The sequence below is a fragment of the Leptinotarsa decemlineata genome, unplaced genomic scaffold, assembly GCF_025532065.1.
Source record: "Leptinotarsa decemlineata unplaced genomic scaffold, Ldec_3_MD MMD2_tig00003798_RagTag_RagTag, whole genome shotgun sequence".
Lineage (NCBI taxonomy): Eukaryota > Metazoa > Arthropoda > Insecta > Coleoptera > Chrysomelidae > Leptinotarsa > Leptinotarsa decemlineata.
In genome coordinates, this window is record NW_027412596.1 from 2,730,654 (window position 1) to 2,747,102 (window position 16,449).

Sequence of the window (16,449 nt, forward strand, 5' to 3'; positions counted from 1 at the left end):
TTGTTCTTTGAATCACCGTTGTTCCTGTTGTTTCTGCCGTGTTTTTGTTCCCATTGTGTTTATTGTTCCTGTATTTGTGTTGGATATTGTTCCTGTGTTCCAGTTGTTTTCTGTTCGTGAGTTCCTGTTCATATTTTGATATTTCTGAAGTTCAACATGGCACGTCTGTCACTTCAAGCAAAAATTGAAATTGTTTTAATAGTTGGTAAAGGGGTGAGGTCTTATCGTGAAGCGGCCGCTGAATTTAATAGAAGACACCCGCTAGAGGAAGCTGTACACCCTGGAACAGTACATAAAATATATAATCTATTCGTGAGCACCGGCCAAGTAACAAAGGACAGAAAAATTGTAAAACATCATATTGATGATGATACGATATTGGCGGCTCATCAAGCTGATCCTAGAATTAGTTTGAGAAACTTATCGCTTCAACTCAATATAAGCCGCAGTAAAATATGGAAGTGTTCAAAGAGGCATAAAATGCATGCGTTCAAACCCAAATTTTTAAATACTTTGCACGAAGGAGATGAAATCCGCCGTATGGAGTATTGTTTATGATTGCAGAGAAATTATCTCAATGACAGGAATTTTTTAAAGTATATCTTATACAGTGATGAGGCTACCTTTACCACGAATGGTGTTGTATCTTCCCAGAACATGAGGTTTTGGGCTGAACAAAATCCAAATTGGGTGGTGAATTGTAGAGACCAAATATCTCAGAAAGTTAATGTGTGGTGTGGTATCCTGAACGAAAATATTATCGGGCAAAAATTTAAACAAAATTTAAACGGACGACTATTCGTTGATTTTCTCGAAAATGCATTTTACGATGTGTTGGAAGAACTACCTTTGGATGTGAGACACAGCATGATTTTTCAGTTAGATGGTTCACCAGTTCACAATAGTGGCATAACAAGGGTTTGGTTGAATAGAAATCTACCTATGAAATGGATAGGACCCAAAAGCCCTCTAGTAGTATGGCCACCACGATCCCCAGATTAAACTCCACTAGATTTTTATTTATGGGGAAACTTGCAAAATAAAGTTTATAAGGATAGGCCAACAAATAAGGAAGATCTCCGTGCAAGAATTATACAAGCGTGTAGAGAAATCACACCTAGAGAACTGAGAAGAGTTGGAGGAAATAATAGAAGGCGCATAGAAAAATGTGTTCGATTGGAGGGAAATCTCATAGAAGGCACGAAAATATAAAATTGCCAACAGTTAAATCATTTGAAATTGATTGTTTTGTTCTTTAATTGAAAATGTGATTTTGAAAGTACTACTTCGAAAGAATTTTGAACTACATAACATTTTTCGCCACAAAGTATCCTTGTTTTTTTTAAATAATGGGAAAATGAGAATATGAACTAACATTAACCATCCTAAAACCTCACTGATCACATGTTTCCGATCCTCTTACAAAATTACCATTTTCTCTCTTATTGAGAAGAAATAACTTTCCTGACAACAAAATAAAAAATAAATTATTTATGTGAAAACAAAAGCTGAGTTTCTCTTAAACAATTTCGTTCATGTTTTGATGTCAAAACCAAAAAAAATCTACTTCAATTATTACGGAAGATACGGGGGTGTTTCCATGAGAAGTGAAACAAATTCGGATTTTTCAGGACTGAAATTTTTTCAGGAAAAAAGTGTAATCGTAGTAAGTCGGTAGTCCTGATCACGAATCTGAAGGAATTTTGAGCCTATTTTGCCCCCTAATATGTTTTACCGTAAAAAAGGGGTGTTCCATCGCGAGTGGCGGACAGTGTACATCACTTTGGCCAATCCCATTCAGGTGGTAGGTGCATTTTGAGCATTTCCATCAGTCCTGAGTTTCATCGTTCCACCTCGAATATTACGGAAGATACGGGGGTGTTTCCATGAGAAGTGAGACAAATTCGGATTTTTCAGGAATGAAAGTTTTTCTGGAAAAAAGTGTAATCATAGTAAGTTGGTAGTCCTGATCACGAATCTAAAGGAATTTTGAGTCTATTTTGCTCCCTAATATGTTTTGCCGTAAAAATGGGGTGTACCTTCGCGAGTGGCGGACAGTGTTTATCACTTTGGCCAACCCCATTCAGGTGATAGGTGCATTTTGAGCATTTCCATCAGTCCAGAGAGTTTCATCGTTCTACCTCGAATATTGGTTTGTGTTATCGAAATTGATGTTATGTCATGTCTGAAGTACGTGTTGGAAGAGAGAAGACGTGGTGACTTTTCCCTTCACTGGTAGTTTGTGTTCATCTTTGCGAATGTTGATTCGTCTGTTGGTCTGGCCGATGTAAGTCCTGTCACAATCATGGCATGGTACTTCATACACTCCTTGTGACTCCAGTGGTATCTGATCCTTGGGATTACGAAGCATGGACCTTATTGTCCGTTCTGGTACAAACGAAGTTGATATGTTGTGTCGGTGAAGAATTCTGCTGATTTTATCTGTTGTTCCTGCAATATATGGTAGTGTGGTTGTTATGACTGGTCTATCTCGAGTTTTTTGTTGTTTCCGTGTGGTCTTGGCAGCCGCTTTTATACTTCTTTCTGAGTAGTTATTCATTTGTAGAGTTGTTTCGATGGTGTTCAATTCTTGTCTGTGATCGTTATCTGCCAGCCTCCTCGAACGTGTAATGAGTGTTTTTGCCACCGCGTGAATTTGTTTTGGGTGGTGGTGTGAATTTGCGTTTAGGTACCTATTCGAGAAATGCGAGCTGGTTGCGAGCTGGTTCTCGTATGTATATGTATATTCTTCAGTTATGAATAAATGAATTCTAAATTCTTAAATTCTAAATACTCTTACACACGCCGGAACAAAATCATGTGTGCACCCTTTCTAAGAATTCTCCAACTCTGTTGTAAATCAAGTACGTAAGACCGATCTCGAATAAGTGGGCACAGAAAGTATTGGAGGCAGAGTAGGCTATATGCTTAGAAAAACCCTGGACATTCGATAATTCGGAAGTCAAAGTTTATATTAACGTAACATTTTTCAAAGTAAAAACCGTTTGGTTCATAAAAAATTATTATTGAGAAACTAATCGAAAAATATATGTAATGCAATAACAATGTATCAACAATGTAAACAAGAAAAAATGAAATATGTAATCAGAAAAATGAATCATTTGAATTCAAACAAACATTTTTTTATTTATCCATCCACCGCGATTATTTCATTTTCATCGTTGATACATCTGTCGCCACTTTCGCTGACTTAGATTTCACTGATGGCATTGACTCCATTACATTTCTAGAACTTCCCTGCTGAAGAGCTGCTCTCATCATTTCACTTTTGTAGGTCTCCTCCATCGATCTAACTGTTTTCAAACTAGATTCCGCGTGTCTAATAATCCGATGATAAATATCTTTACGGTGACTGAAACACTGATCGAAATCTGCCTTCTTCAGTTTGTAAATTTGTGTGATTTCAATAGCAACCACGGTTATCTGGGACATATGGCTTTTCAGAATCAGACATATTTCTCCAAAAAACCCACCATCCTGAAGATGGCAAATCTGCGATAAAGAATAAAAAAGTATTAATTCCTCATGTTATGATAATGAAAAGGTTATTTAGTTGGTGTTTATCTGAAGATGATCGTAAAACACTCGGAATTTATAATTTTGCGGACGTTTCGTATATAGTTTTAAAGACAGAAGTAAATATCATTCAGCTACAAGTTTCATTCAAATTAACTTTGTGGAAATAATATTTCCTGAAGTCACTTTAAATAACATCTGAACAAGTGAATCTTCAGTTTTTACCGATATCTTCAATAAAGTAATGAACAAAAGAACAAATTTATACCGTACTTTATCATTGCAACTTCCACTGGGCCATACGAATATGCTAAAGAAAGTTGTTCAGGGTTTTATATTCCTAAGACCATACCCAAATTTGGATTTTTGAATACGGACTTCAATTTTTTGTTACATTTAAAAAAATCAGACATGTTCAATGACGACATCAAATACCAGTAAAAAATTTTCAATTCCTTCGATAATTCAATGTCAGTAAAGATTGGGTATTTTCGAAAATTCAGAAGGTATGTCTTTTGGCACATTTACCTAATAATAATGAATTTATTGAGTTTAGCGCATTTCGATAATTTGAGGAGGTGTTTTCTTATATCTTCTTGTGAGACATTATTATTATTTGTTGAGAAATGAACAAGAATTCAATCTACACGTGACATGATAGTCGTGTCACGAAGTGTTTTGGCGATGCATTGAATTTATTGGAGCCTTTGGAGACACCCTACATTTTGTTTTATGAGAGAGAGGATATTGTTAGATCAAGATCTTCAGATGATGTGGTGCTGCAGGTTTTTCCGGGTTTTCCTGCAGCTGAAAAAGCGAATGCGCCACTGGAATCAATAAAGTCGCCCCGGAGCGCCAATTAATTTTTATTGTTGTATTTATTTTATTTTTATCGTTGTTTTAATACATTGTAATAATTTGAACAATAAAATATTCAAAATCTACATCACCATGTATTAGGTTTTGTTTTATTGATAAAAAAAGTTGTTGATACAGTTGTCACTGTCAAGGTACCTGAATTAATTTTTTCTGATATTTGTATATTTATTTTCATAAAAGTTGTTTGCTGAACAAAAATTTATTCTACATCATGACTTGAAAGAATTGTTGGGCAAAGCTGTTATTTATCATAGGATTGCTATGCCATATACACCATAGCAAAATTGAGGTGCAGAACGTGAAAATCGTACAATTGTGGTATCTGCCAGAACCATGCTACATGCTAAGAATCTTCCAGAGGAGCTGTGGGCAGAATCAGTCAATACAGCTGTGTATACAGTGCTAGTCAAAAGTCCCCTCCCCCCCTCGTATCTTTGGAACGGGTATACTTATAATAATGAAATTTGTAGGGTGGAAATAAACGGATGTAGGCTTCTTAACTGGTCATAACAGGTGACGCAATAGTCATAAATGACGTCACAAGGCCACTGTGACCAAAAATTTTAAATGGGACCCTATGGCAAGTGACAGCTCGTTTGAAAGGTATTGAAAATACCTATTCAGTCATACCAATTTTGTTTGGGTTTCGGCTGATTTTGATTGATAAATTGAAGAAATACGAAAATTATTGTTTCGCATTTAATTAATAAAGATTTTAAAGTACCCCTCTGGTTCATTGTCAAAAAGGTTGATGTGTTTGAATTATCTACTTGTCAAAAGTGTTTATACCTTGAAAATTTACCTAAGCTATTGTTTAACGAGACGTTTAAGTGTTTACATAGGCAAAATGGTACGTACTGTAGCCGACAAAGTAGCAGCTATCTTAATAATTGGTGAATGTAGAAACAATTTCCATGCAGCGGAACGACTGTTTAATGAGAGATACCCCGATCGCCCTATATCGAGGGTTTATTTGAGGGAGCTTCTTCGGAAGTTTGAAGCATCAGGTAGTGTTCAAGATGCCAAACGATCTGGTCGACCAACAATTAGTGATGACAAAAAAATTGACATACTTGGAGAAATGGTAGTGAACCCTACTTCTTCCACAGCCCAAGTTGCGTCTATCTGTGAAGTCAGTCAAAGGACAGTACATAGGGTGTTGGCTAAAAACAAATTTCATCCATACAAATTAAAAATGGTGCACCAACTTTCAGATGATGACCCCGACCGAAGACTAGAATTCTGTGAAACTATGTCCGATAAAATGAACCAACAACCAGGCTACATACAGACAATTTGTTTTAGTGACGAAAGTACTTTCTTTCTCAATGGAAATGTTAACACTCAAAATGTGAAGTATTGGCACAAATCCTCACATCTTTCGTGAAAAACATACTCAATTTCCAGAAAAAATAAATGTTTGAGCAGGTATTTTGGGAAACCACATAGTTGGGCCTCTTTTTCTCAATGCTAACTTAACCGGTGAATTGTATCTGGAGATGTTACAAACTGATATTGAGGCGTTAATTCTTGAAATTCTAGAAGATAATCCAGATGAATTCGACAACTTGGAAATAACGTTTCAACAAGATGGTGCTCCTGCACACTATTACGGTGCAGTAAGACGTTACCTAGATGAAGAATATCGTGGTAGATGGATTAGACGACGAGGTTCGATCGAATGGCCAGCTCGGTCACCGGACCTTACACCATTAGATTTTTTTCTATGGGGGTACTTAAAATCTAAGGTTTACGCTACAGCACCTGACAGTATTGCCATTCTGAAACAACGAATTGTTGAAGAATGTAGGGCAATTTCCGCTGACACACTGGGACGAGTACGACAAGAGTTTAGCAATAGGATGCATTACTGCCAGGAAGTAGATGGAGCACATTTTGAACACTTATTATAAGAACTGGTTCTTAAATCTTTATTAATTAAATGCGAAACTATAATTTTCGTATTTCTTCAATTTATCAATCAAAATCAGCCGAAACCCAAACAAAATTGGTATGACTGAATAGGTATTTTCAATACCTTTCAAACGAGCTGTCACTTGCCATAGGGTCCCATTTAAAATTTTTGGTCACAGTGGCCTTGTGACGTCATTTATGACTATTGCGTCACCTGTTATGACCAGTTAAGAAGCCTACATCCGTTTATTTCCACCCTCCAAATGTCATTATTAGAAGTATACCCGTTCAAAAGATACGAGGGGGAGAGGGGACTTTTAACTAGCACTGTATATTGAACAGAAGTGGACCTACCTCCATTGATGGAAAATCCCCGATTGAGTTGTGGACAGGAAAAGACAGTTATGTAGAACATCTCAAGGTCTTTGGGACTGATTGTTTTGTCCACATACCCAAGGGAAAGAAAATTTGCTAAGAATAGCATGAAAGGATATTTAGTGGGATATATTGGTAATAAGGATGGTTATTGAATCTGGGTCCCAGAAAAGAATGACATTATCTTGATTAGAGATGTCATTTTCAAAAATGAGAAAATTATAATTTGTCATCTGAAAAGTCAACCAGATTATGAAGTTGTCGATCAGCAAACAGAAATTCAATTTAAAAAGAAAGATATCACTGATACTGAAGCACAAAGTAGTACGGAAGAGCTAAGAGAGTCAAGTGATATATCTCCTGTAGGTGACGAACATATTTGTCAGCAGTTAGGAGAAAATTCCAAACGAGAAGGATTGAGAGACAGATCAAAACTATCGAAACCAAATTATTTTGATGCTTACGCTTCGATTTCGGAGGCTTACGATGTTACAGAAAACTATGATCAAGCATTGAAATCAGATTTTGGATTTTGCATCATTATGGAAAATTGCCATGGATAAAGAAATGAAACCTTTAGAAGAAAATCAAACCTGGGAGAAGGTTGATCTTCCTTTATCAAGGAAAACAATTTCAAATCGATGGATTTTCCGAATAAAAGAATCTTCTCAAAGTACATCAACTAAGTTCAAAGCAAAATTAGTTTCAAAGGGATATTCTCAAAAGGCTGGGCAAGATTATGATGAAACTTTCGCTCCTGTAGCCAGATTCGACACCATTAGAACAGTTCCAGCAGTAGCAGCCAGAGAAAATATGCATCTCAGTTTGATGTTGCATTCCTCAATGGTTTGCTTAACGAAGAAATCTACATGAAACAACCACAAGGTTTCGATGATGGAAGTGCTCGAGTTTGAAAATTGCAAAAAAGTTTATATGGACTCAAGCAAGCCCCACGATGTTGGAATATACTAATATGTGACTTTTTTCTTCGTTTTGGTTTAAAGAAAAGTACTGCGGATCCTTCTTTATTCATAAGAGAAGGTTGTTCTTTATGTTGATGATGGATTGATAGCAGGAAAATATGAAAACTAAATTAAAGACTTGCTTAATTTTTTTTTGAATGGAATTTCAAATCACGATTGAACCATGTGACACTTATTTGGGAATCAATATTATTTGTCAAATAAAAGGTATTTTCATTCATCAGCAACCTTTCACTGAGAGAAATTTACAAAAATTCGTAATGATGCAAGCGTACCTATCCAGTAGCCACTCCAGCTGACAGATGTCAGTTTTCAGGGGAAGATTCTGAGGAGATGCACGAAAATATTCCTTTTCGATCTGCTATTGGACATTTATTGTATCTGTCTGTAGTTTCAAGGCCGGATATTACATTTGCTGTCAACTCCGTTTCACAAGCACTTTCAAAACGTAAGAAATCTCACAGGCAAAATGTAAAGAGAATATTCAGGTATTTACGTGGCACTTCAAATTATGGATTTCACTTTCAAATTTCAAATGATAAGTTGGACGTTTATAGTGATTCAGACTATGCCGGAGATGTAAAAACTCGTAAATCTACAACTGGTGTCGTTTGCAAATTTGGAAATGGATCAATATGTTGGTTAAGTCAAAAGCAACGATCCGTTTCACTGTCAACTACTGAGTCAGAGTTTATAGCTAGCAGTGAGGCAGCAAAAGAGTTGATGTGGTTGATGAGGCTCTTTGAAGAAGTATTAACTGATAAGTTGTCTACACCTACATTGTACATAGACAACGCAAGTGCAGTTAAATTGATAAAGAACTCTGAATTCCACAAGCGCACTAAACACATAGACGTGCGATATCATTTTGTTAGAGAAAAGTATGCCGAAGGTGTATTTAAAATTGAAAATATCCCAAGCGCAGCTCAGGTAGCCGATATAATGACAAAATCTTTATCAAAATGTCAGTTTCAATATTTGAGGGATACATTGGGTGTTGCAGATGAAGACTTCAGTTCAAGGGGAAGTGTTGAGGAATGAACAAGAATTTAATCTACATCACCATGTATTAGGTTTTGTTTTAATGATAAAAAAAAAAGTTGTTGAGAGAGTTGTCACTGTCAAGTTACTTGAATTATTTTTTTCTGAGATTTGTATATTTAGTTTCATTAAAGTTGTTAACTGTTGAATAATCCTGTGTTCGACCTAAAACTCAACATTATTATTGACTGTTATACAGGTTACGTGAGATAATCATCGGGTCGGTTAGCTGGATTAATTTAATATTCATCAAATGGTAGTTTGTGAGTTTGCATTTGAAAATAAAAATATCATTATGATGTTCATAAAAATTTTACTTGTGAAATTCTCAATTCGTCTACCAAATGAATTTGAAAAATTATTTTTTCTTAGTTTCAAGATTTTTGTAATGAAGAATAGTACCATACATTCAAAATCCAAATGATTTGTCCTCAGCACACGAAAATACAAAGATTGGAGGAAAGTGCAAGCACTGGCTTCTTTTCCTTGCGATACTCTTGCTGTCTTTCAGCCAAAGTCTGTTCCATCATCACTTTGGATTAACTATTCCGTTGAAGACCTTTTTTGATGATACCTAGTTCTTTTTCAGACCTTCCTTCGTATGACAGCTCCCGAAAGCACGGTCTTGATGATGCCTCTTTTGATAGATTGATAGTGGTTGGATACTGTCCCGTGTGAGTGGGTTTTCGGTATGCAAATGTTTTCCACTTAGTGTCTATTCTCTCCACTAATACATCTAAGAATGTCAATTCGTTGTGGACTTCCTTCACCATTGTGAAGATGATGGAAGGTCTTAGGCTATTGATGTGCTTCAGAAAGATGTCTAGTTCTGTATTTCCATGGTTCCATACTATGAAGATATCGTCAACGTGTCTCTACCAGACTCGAGGCTTCTTCAAGAACTAGAGTTTCAAACCACTTCATACTTCATATATATTTCAGTTGGAAATAGTTCCGTTTCGACGTGGAAAGGCTTTACACCAACGTTCCTGTTGAAGAAGCATATTGAATCATACAGAGGAAGCTATCCGAAGACGGGGCTTGGAAGATAGAACGAACTAACCTATAGAAGTTATCATGGAATTACTAGGATGCTGTGTACGGAACTGCCATTTCCAACTGAAGGGCGAATTCTTCACGCAAGATGAGGGACTGCCAATGGGATCGTCACTTTCACCAGTTATAGGTTAATGCAGTCAAGCTGCTGGAAAATAAATGATAATTGATTTCAATTGAAATAAATATGGGAATGATCAGAATAGTACTTTTCTATTTATATTTTGATTTTCTTGGAATTATTTTCCCAATTTTTCAAACGACGACCGCCTCACTGGTACTGACGATGCCCAATAGGCTGAATCAGCTGTTTACTGGTGGCTCTTGAATTGAAATCTATATGGGAATGATCAGAATAGAACTCTAGTTGTTGAAGAAGCCCTGAGTCTGGTTGGATACGTTGACGACATTACAAATTATGGGAACCATGGGAATACAGAACTAGACACCTTTCTGAAGCACATCGACAGCGTAAGACCTTCCATCACCTTCACAATGGAGAAGGAAGTCTATAACCATTTCCCTTTCTTAGACGTATTGGTGAAGAGGACAGACACTAAGTGGGAAACATCAGTCTAGCGAAAACCCACTCACACGAGACAGTATCTAAATCACGAATCCAACCACCATCAATGTACTAAATGAGAAGCCGGTCACAACCAGTGCTTGCACTTTCCTACATCAGAGGATTGTCGGAAAGGATGAGAAGAATTGGGTCCAAGTACAGCATCAGAACCTGCCTCAGATCCGAAAACACCATCCGCCAAACGCGAACTGCGATTCCAAGAATTGCATTTACCGCATACCCTGTAAGTGCGGCCAATCCTATATCAAGAAAACGCATTGTCGAGCACAAGAAACACACAGCGAGGAGAAATCGGAAAATCAGGAATAGCATAGCATGTTTGGACTCATCAACATAACTTCAAGTGGTCCCAAGCTGAGATTATCCACCGGAAGGAACACTGGTACAGGAGGATATTCAAAGAAGCTGCATATATGTTGTTCCAACGACGCATTCAGCCAAGCTAGCGTAAAACGGTCATCTCTCACTAAACCGGTGAAGCGAATTTTTCATTTTAATTTGTTTGTTTGATTTTTATTTTAGTGGACTTTCATTTCAGGGTTTTTTTTGCATAATATAATTGTTATTTTCAGCGATTCATTTATATTAGACAATGGAAGTTCGAACTAATGAAATTCATCATGTATAAATATATATGTTGGGTGTACATGACTAGTTCATGATATTACATTTCTTGTCCTCATTTATTCAAAATGACGGGATTTATATTTATCAATTGTAATGTATTTATAGTTTCAAATTTTCATAAAGTTGTCAATTTTAATTGTTTTGTTTTATCTCCTGAGATGCTTTATTGATAAAAAAAGTAGATTTTTTTTACAGTAAATTATATTTTGGAAGTCTCTTTTTGATCTTCACATCTAATAATATCCATGATGCATACAAACTTCTATGTCATGCTAATCTTTTATTGCATTCACAAAAATATTTAAATATTTCCATTTCATCACAATTGTCTTATTATTATCGCTGAAAAAATGCTGCAATTTCTGGAAAAAGCAACACAAATTATGCAAATGAAAAAAATCTAGATACGTCTTCAATAGATAATATGAATATAAAAAAACTGTGCTGCCTGGATACTTTCAGGATCTGGCCGAAACATTTTGATCGAGTTCCGTTTGGTCGGAATATTCAATGGAAAGTGTACTTCAATTATAAATAAGAATATTACCATCGCTAATTATAATACCAATGACGCTGGTGGATTTCCACAATTCAACTATCACATGATCCTCCAAGAAATTGAAGTTTTATGAGTATTCGACCGAATAATGATGAGAGAATAAAAAGATAATTAGGTAATTGAAAAGAACTGGTCGATACTTGATGAACATTTATATTGAAAAACTAATTAATACAGTTTATTGTATGATTTTCACTATAATAGGTTTTCCAAAAACCGCGACACGTGTTTTGCTATACAATAGCTTCCTCAAGCATAAACTCCAAGCATAAATATCCAAGCATAAAGCATAAACTCCAAGCATAAAGTTTATGCTTGAGGAAGCTATTGTATAGCGAAACACGTGTTGCGGTTTTCGTGAAACCCTTTATAGTGAAAATCATACAATAAACTGTATCAATTAGTTTTTTTAAGACAATTAGGAATCACTTTTTTGTCTATGTACTCACACGGGTATGAAGTGAACTATGTTGTGGTAAATTCAATAATGAATTAGTGTGATATGAAATAGTTAATAACTCACTTCTTGACCTGAGTGCGTATACAGTGCAACAGTACCACTGGATATGAAATACAGTGTATCTGACTTCGATGCAGCAAGAAGAATTGTGTCTTTCGGAAGGAAAATTTCGGGTGTGAATTTTGTCACCAGTGTTCCGGCCTCTTCCATCGACAACTCGGAGAATAAAGGTACACTTGAAATCAACGATTTGCAGAGATGTACATTGACCTCTTTCCTAAGACGACCTGAAAACAAATTTTTCAAACTCTTAGAAACCATAAACCATTGAAGTTGAAAAATATACTCCTTCACAGTTGGACATAACTGTCAATTGTGTTCATTCCAGTGACATATATCGAGCAATATTTTATTCTATATTGTCTCGATGATAACTCTTTTATACATAAGTACATATACATCTAATAATCATGTAGCCTGAACGATGTTATTATTATCCATAGTGATAATTATATATACAACTAATAAGAAGAAGAACTCAGGTAAAACTCAACAACATTCAAGTAGTAGGTAGTAGAGAGTTTAAACACTCTATCTCTGAACACGTAACAGCACACCTAGATAATGACAAATGAGATTTTGTCGAAACGTCGGTGAAATTAGAGATAATGTCACATACACGGATCAAATACCCGGAAAAATCAGTTCAGCATATATATATATATATATATATATATATATATATATATATATATATATATATATATATATATATATATAAATCAAAAATGAAAATTCATGGACACAACACTCCAAAATACTGGGCAAACCGCGGACACGTGTTTCTGGCTATTGGCCTCATCAGCGCGGTGCAGCCAAGTGCAAAGATGGGCAACACTTGTTTGCCGAAAATAGGAAGCAATACATACGTACGGAGTCATTAACAGGAGCCAACCGCACATTTGTGGTTCCACTCAGAAGACCCAGAATTCCCAGGCTGATGAGGCCAATAGCCAGAAACACGTGTCCGCGGTTTGCCCACTATTTTGGAGTGTTGTGTCCATGCGTTCAAAAACCAAACATGAAATGATATCAGAATTTAGCGTAGCATCTGAATATGTAATGATATACAGGGCGTTCTATTTTAAAAAATGGAATTTTGGTCTGTAGCACCTACACCAAACATCCTGTATATTTAAAAATTATATCAAAATATAGCCCTCATGAACTCCTAAAACTTTTGTATGAAACATTCTTGTGTATCTCCTTCAACAAACCAGATATTGCCTGTCACATAAAATGTGGGACACCCGGTATATATATATATATATATATATATATATATATATATATATATATATATATATATATATATATATATATATATATATATATATATAATCTAGAAAGGTTAATGCAGTCAAGCTGCTGGAAAATAATTCCATGAAAATCAAAAAATGAATAGATAAGTACTTTTTGGTCACTCCCATATTGATTTCAATTTAAGAACCACCGGTAGACAGCTATTTCAGCCTATTGGGCATCGTCAGTACCGGGCAGGCGGTCCTTGATTGAAGACAAAATGAGACGGCGGGACGAATGGGTCATAACGGATCTGTGATGGTGGCATGAAAGTCCTCAGACATCCATACCGCCCTTCGCGGTGTACCCCTACCTGGCTGGGGTGAGATGGATGAAGATATTATTCATCTGTTAACGGAGGACATAGGGGCCCCATTCGACAGAGTGTCGGGGCCTTCTATATCGAGAGGGGTCGTCTACAGCGTAATCTATAGCTTCCCTGACTATAGACAAAATGAGAAAAACCAAGAAAGTACTTGATAAAAATAGCTGCGTAAACGCAAACGAAACATAAGTGGAACCACCTATTGGTGTGACACCCAAGTCAACTTGCCAAGTTTTTACCTCAGTGTTGGTGGTTTGACTAATCAACCGACTACTGCGGTAGCAGAAATTGGGGAAGCTAACCTGAAATGCCATCGGAAAACGAATCCACATGTTTCTAGAAATGATATGAAATTTAGTAAGGTTAATGCAGTCCAGCATCTTGACTGCACTGGCCATGCTTGGCACTTACTCGGTGGCGTGGTAGCAACCATAAAGAAAGAGGAAACAGGAGATATTTGAAATTTGATAAATGACATTCTATAAAGACATTTGGAGTTTGAAAATTTGACAGTAAAAACAACAAAACCATGGTGAGGCTGAACTCAAGACTCGTATTATAGAAATAATCGAGATGACAGAAAGCTCCACTAAATCAGACTTCCGAAGCCACAACAATTACGTGAGTGTATGCATAGCTTAGTGATATTCTAACCGAAGATGTTTACATTTGGAAAATCGTCACCACCGTATACAACGTGATAAAATTAGACAAAATACTTTAAATAATACTCAAAACTCGATTTGAAGCTGATCTATGTAATTCATTTCAGCGAGCTCCTGCTGTCGGACAAACGGGAAATATCTGCAAGAAGAAACTGGTATAAATGTCTTTCGAATATAATTCAATATCCATCGTGGTTTTAGCCTGGAAAGTAATTGTTTCCTAGCAGGCATTTACTCGATCCTACAGCGTAGGAACGTTGGGAGAGATGAATGTTACATTTCGAATTACATATTTTCTTAACATGTAGGTATGTATCTTTTCTCGAGATAGTCAAACTGATTGTTATTGCCATAAAATAGACTATCGCATAGGCATACGGACCCCAATTAGATCAACTAGCTTTGACCAATTTCACATCAACCTTTATCATTATATTTCTCAGGCTATTGTTTCACCTTCTCTGTCCGGTCCTACTACAACCAATCTCATGAATTTGGCACGTATGAGTGCCATTCTTGGCACCGCTACGATGGTTTTAAAGACTGGTAGCCGTACTAATTGAGTTTATCTTCTATCTTACAATCTGACTCCCCTTGCGCCTCCATAGAGATTCACTGTGGTCAGTTCTCACGGTTACACGACGTCTCAATTATATAGGTGTTCAAGTGTTCAATGGATTTCACAATGACTAGAAACTTCTTCCTGGTAATATAGTAATTGCACTTGGTTTCATTTAAGGCTTTACTGAAAAAACCTGTGACCTTTTCTTTACCATCTTTCTTCTGAATTAGTATGGCACCCATTCTTTTTTGAGATGTTTCTCAAGCAAGAATGAAGTTCTCTAATTTTGTGGATAAGATAAAATAAGTGTTGTGCTCACTTCTTTGGATCACCGTCTTATTTTAACATTGTTATTATCAACACACTCGTCATGCCATAGTGGTAAGAGCGTTAACCTGTTGGTGATTACAATTTACGAAAAATTAAATTAGCATTCGCACATTTCAACCTCGTGCAATAGATCGGCAAATGCAATATTTCTACTAGACAATTCAGAAGTGTGGTGAATATTAAAATTGTATATTTTCATTGTTCCATTGTCATCAGAAGAGAATAGAGCCTGAGACTATTGGTTGATACACTTTACATATTACAAAACCCCTTTTTACATATGATACATATGAATATAATAGAAGATATGCTATGCAAATGAAAAATCCTGGATTGAGGCTGACTTTTTCATAGAGAAATTCTATAAATTTCAATCCCTTCAACATACTCCCAGAAAGAATACAAAAATTCAGTTTCGAAAAAGTTCATAAAGGCTATCAAGCACTATCAAGCATTACCTCATCAAACATAGCTTCAATACTAAGGATGAATATTTACAATGAAATTTCTACGAATGTTTGTATTGTTTTACAACTATTATATTCCTTAGGTTTTTTGACGTGTTATAAATTTACTCAGATAATCTGACCAAATAAATCTATTTATCCATTTAATCCTGAACTAGGTTTTGACCACCTTTGCATTCAACTTCTTCACCACAACTAATGGACTCAATGACAAATATATTAAGTGTTGTAACATTGAGAAGGTGGAAGATGGGAAAGAAATGGGGGACCAAGACAGTTCTACTGAAACTGTACCTATAAAAACTGTGAGTAATATCGAAATTGCTTATTTGAAGGCTCTTGTGAAACAAAAAGATCTTCTGATTAGAAATAAAGAGGATTTAATCATCTTTTTGAAGTCGCAAATTACTCTAATAAATCAGTATGTTACGCCATCTAACGGAGCCAATCAGAAAAATGCGGAATTTCATCAAGTAGGTTCAAATAATTCTATCCAACACGAAGCATTCGCTGGAAACATTGAAAAAATACAGAAACCTTTTGTGACAAAAAATGAAAAAGATAGAAACGAACAACTAGCGGGCACATCTGGGAAGAAACATAAAAAGGAGAATCCCAAAGAAGTGTTCATGGATGGAAAACACTCAAATGATTTAATAAAAAAATATAAACAATAGAATGTTTTCAGCGGCCTTGTTGCAAGCTGAAAGTGAAAACAAAA

The 16,449-nt window shown here is 35.9% G+C and overlaps 2 protein-coding genes across 4 annotated transcripts in view; both read right to left on the reverse strand.

The window, feature by feature from the left end:
* LOC141483638 (uncharacterized) overlaps positions 1-16,449 on the reverse strand; it is a 565,103-nt gene that overhangs the window by 295,346 nt on the left and 253,308 nt on the right. The window lies entirely within an intron of this gene.
* Positions 3,005-16,449, reverse strand: part of LOC111512841 (potassium/sodium hyperpolarization-activated cyclic nucleotide-gated channel 1) — a 108,975-nt gene continuing 95,530 nt past the window's right edge. For all 3 annotated transcript variants that reach the window (XM_074178465.1, XM_074178464.1, XM_074178463.1), the window contains 2 exons: positions 12,081-12,304; positions 3,005-3,513 (listed from right to left, as the gene is read on the reverse strand). In XM_074178465.1, coding sequence (XP_074034566.1) covers positions 3,166-3,513; positions 12,081-12,304 — 572 coding nt within the window. In that variant the 3' untranslated portion in view covers positions 3,005-3,165. The remainder of the gene's footprint in view (positions 3,514-12,080; positions 12,305-16,449) is intronic.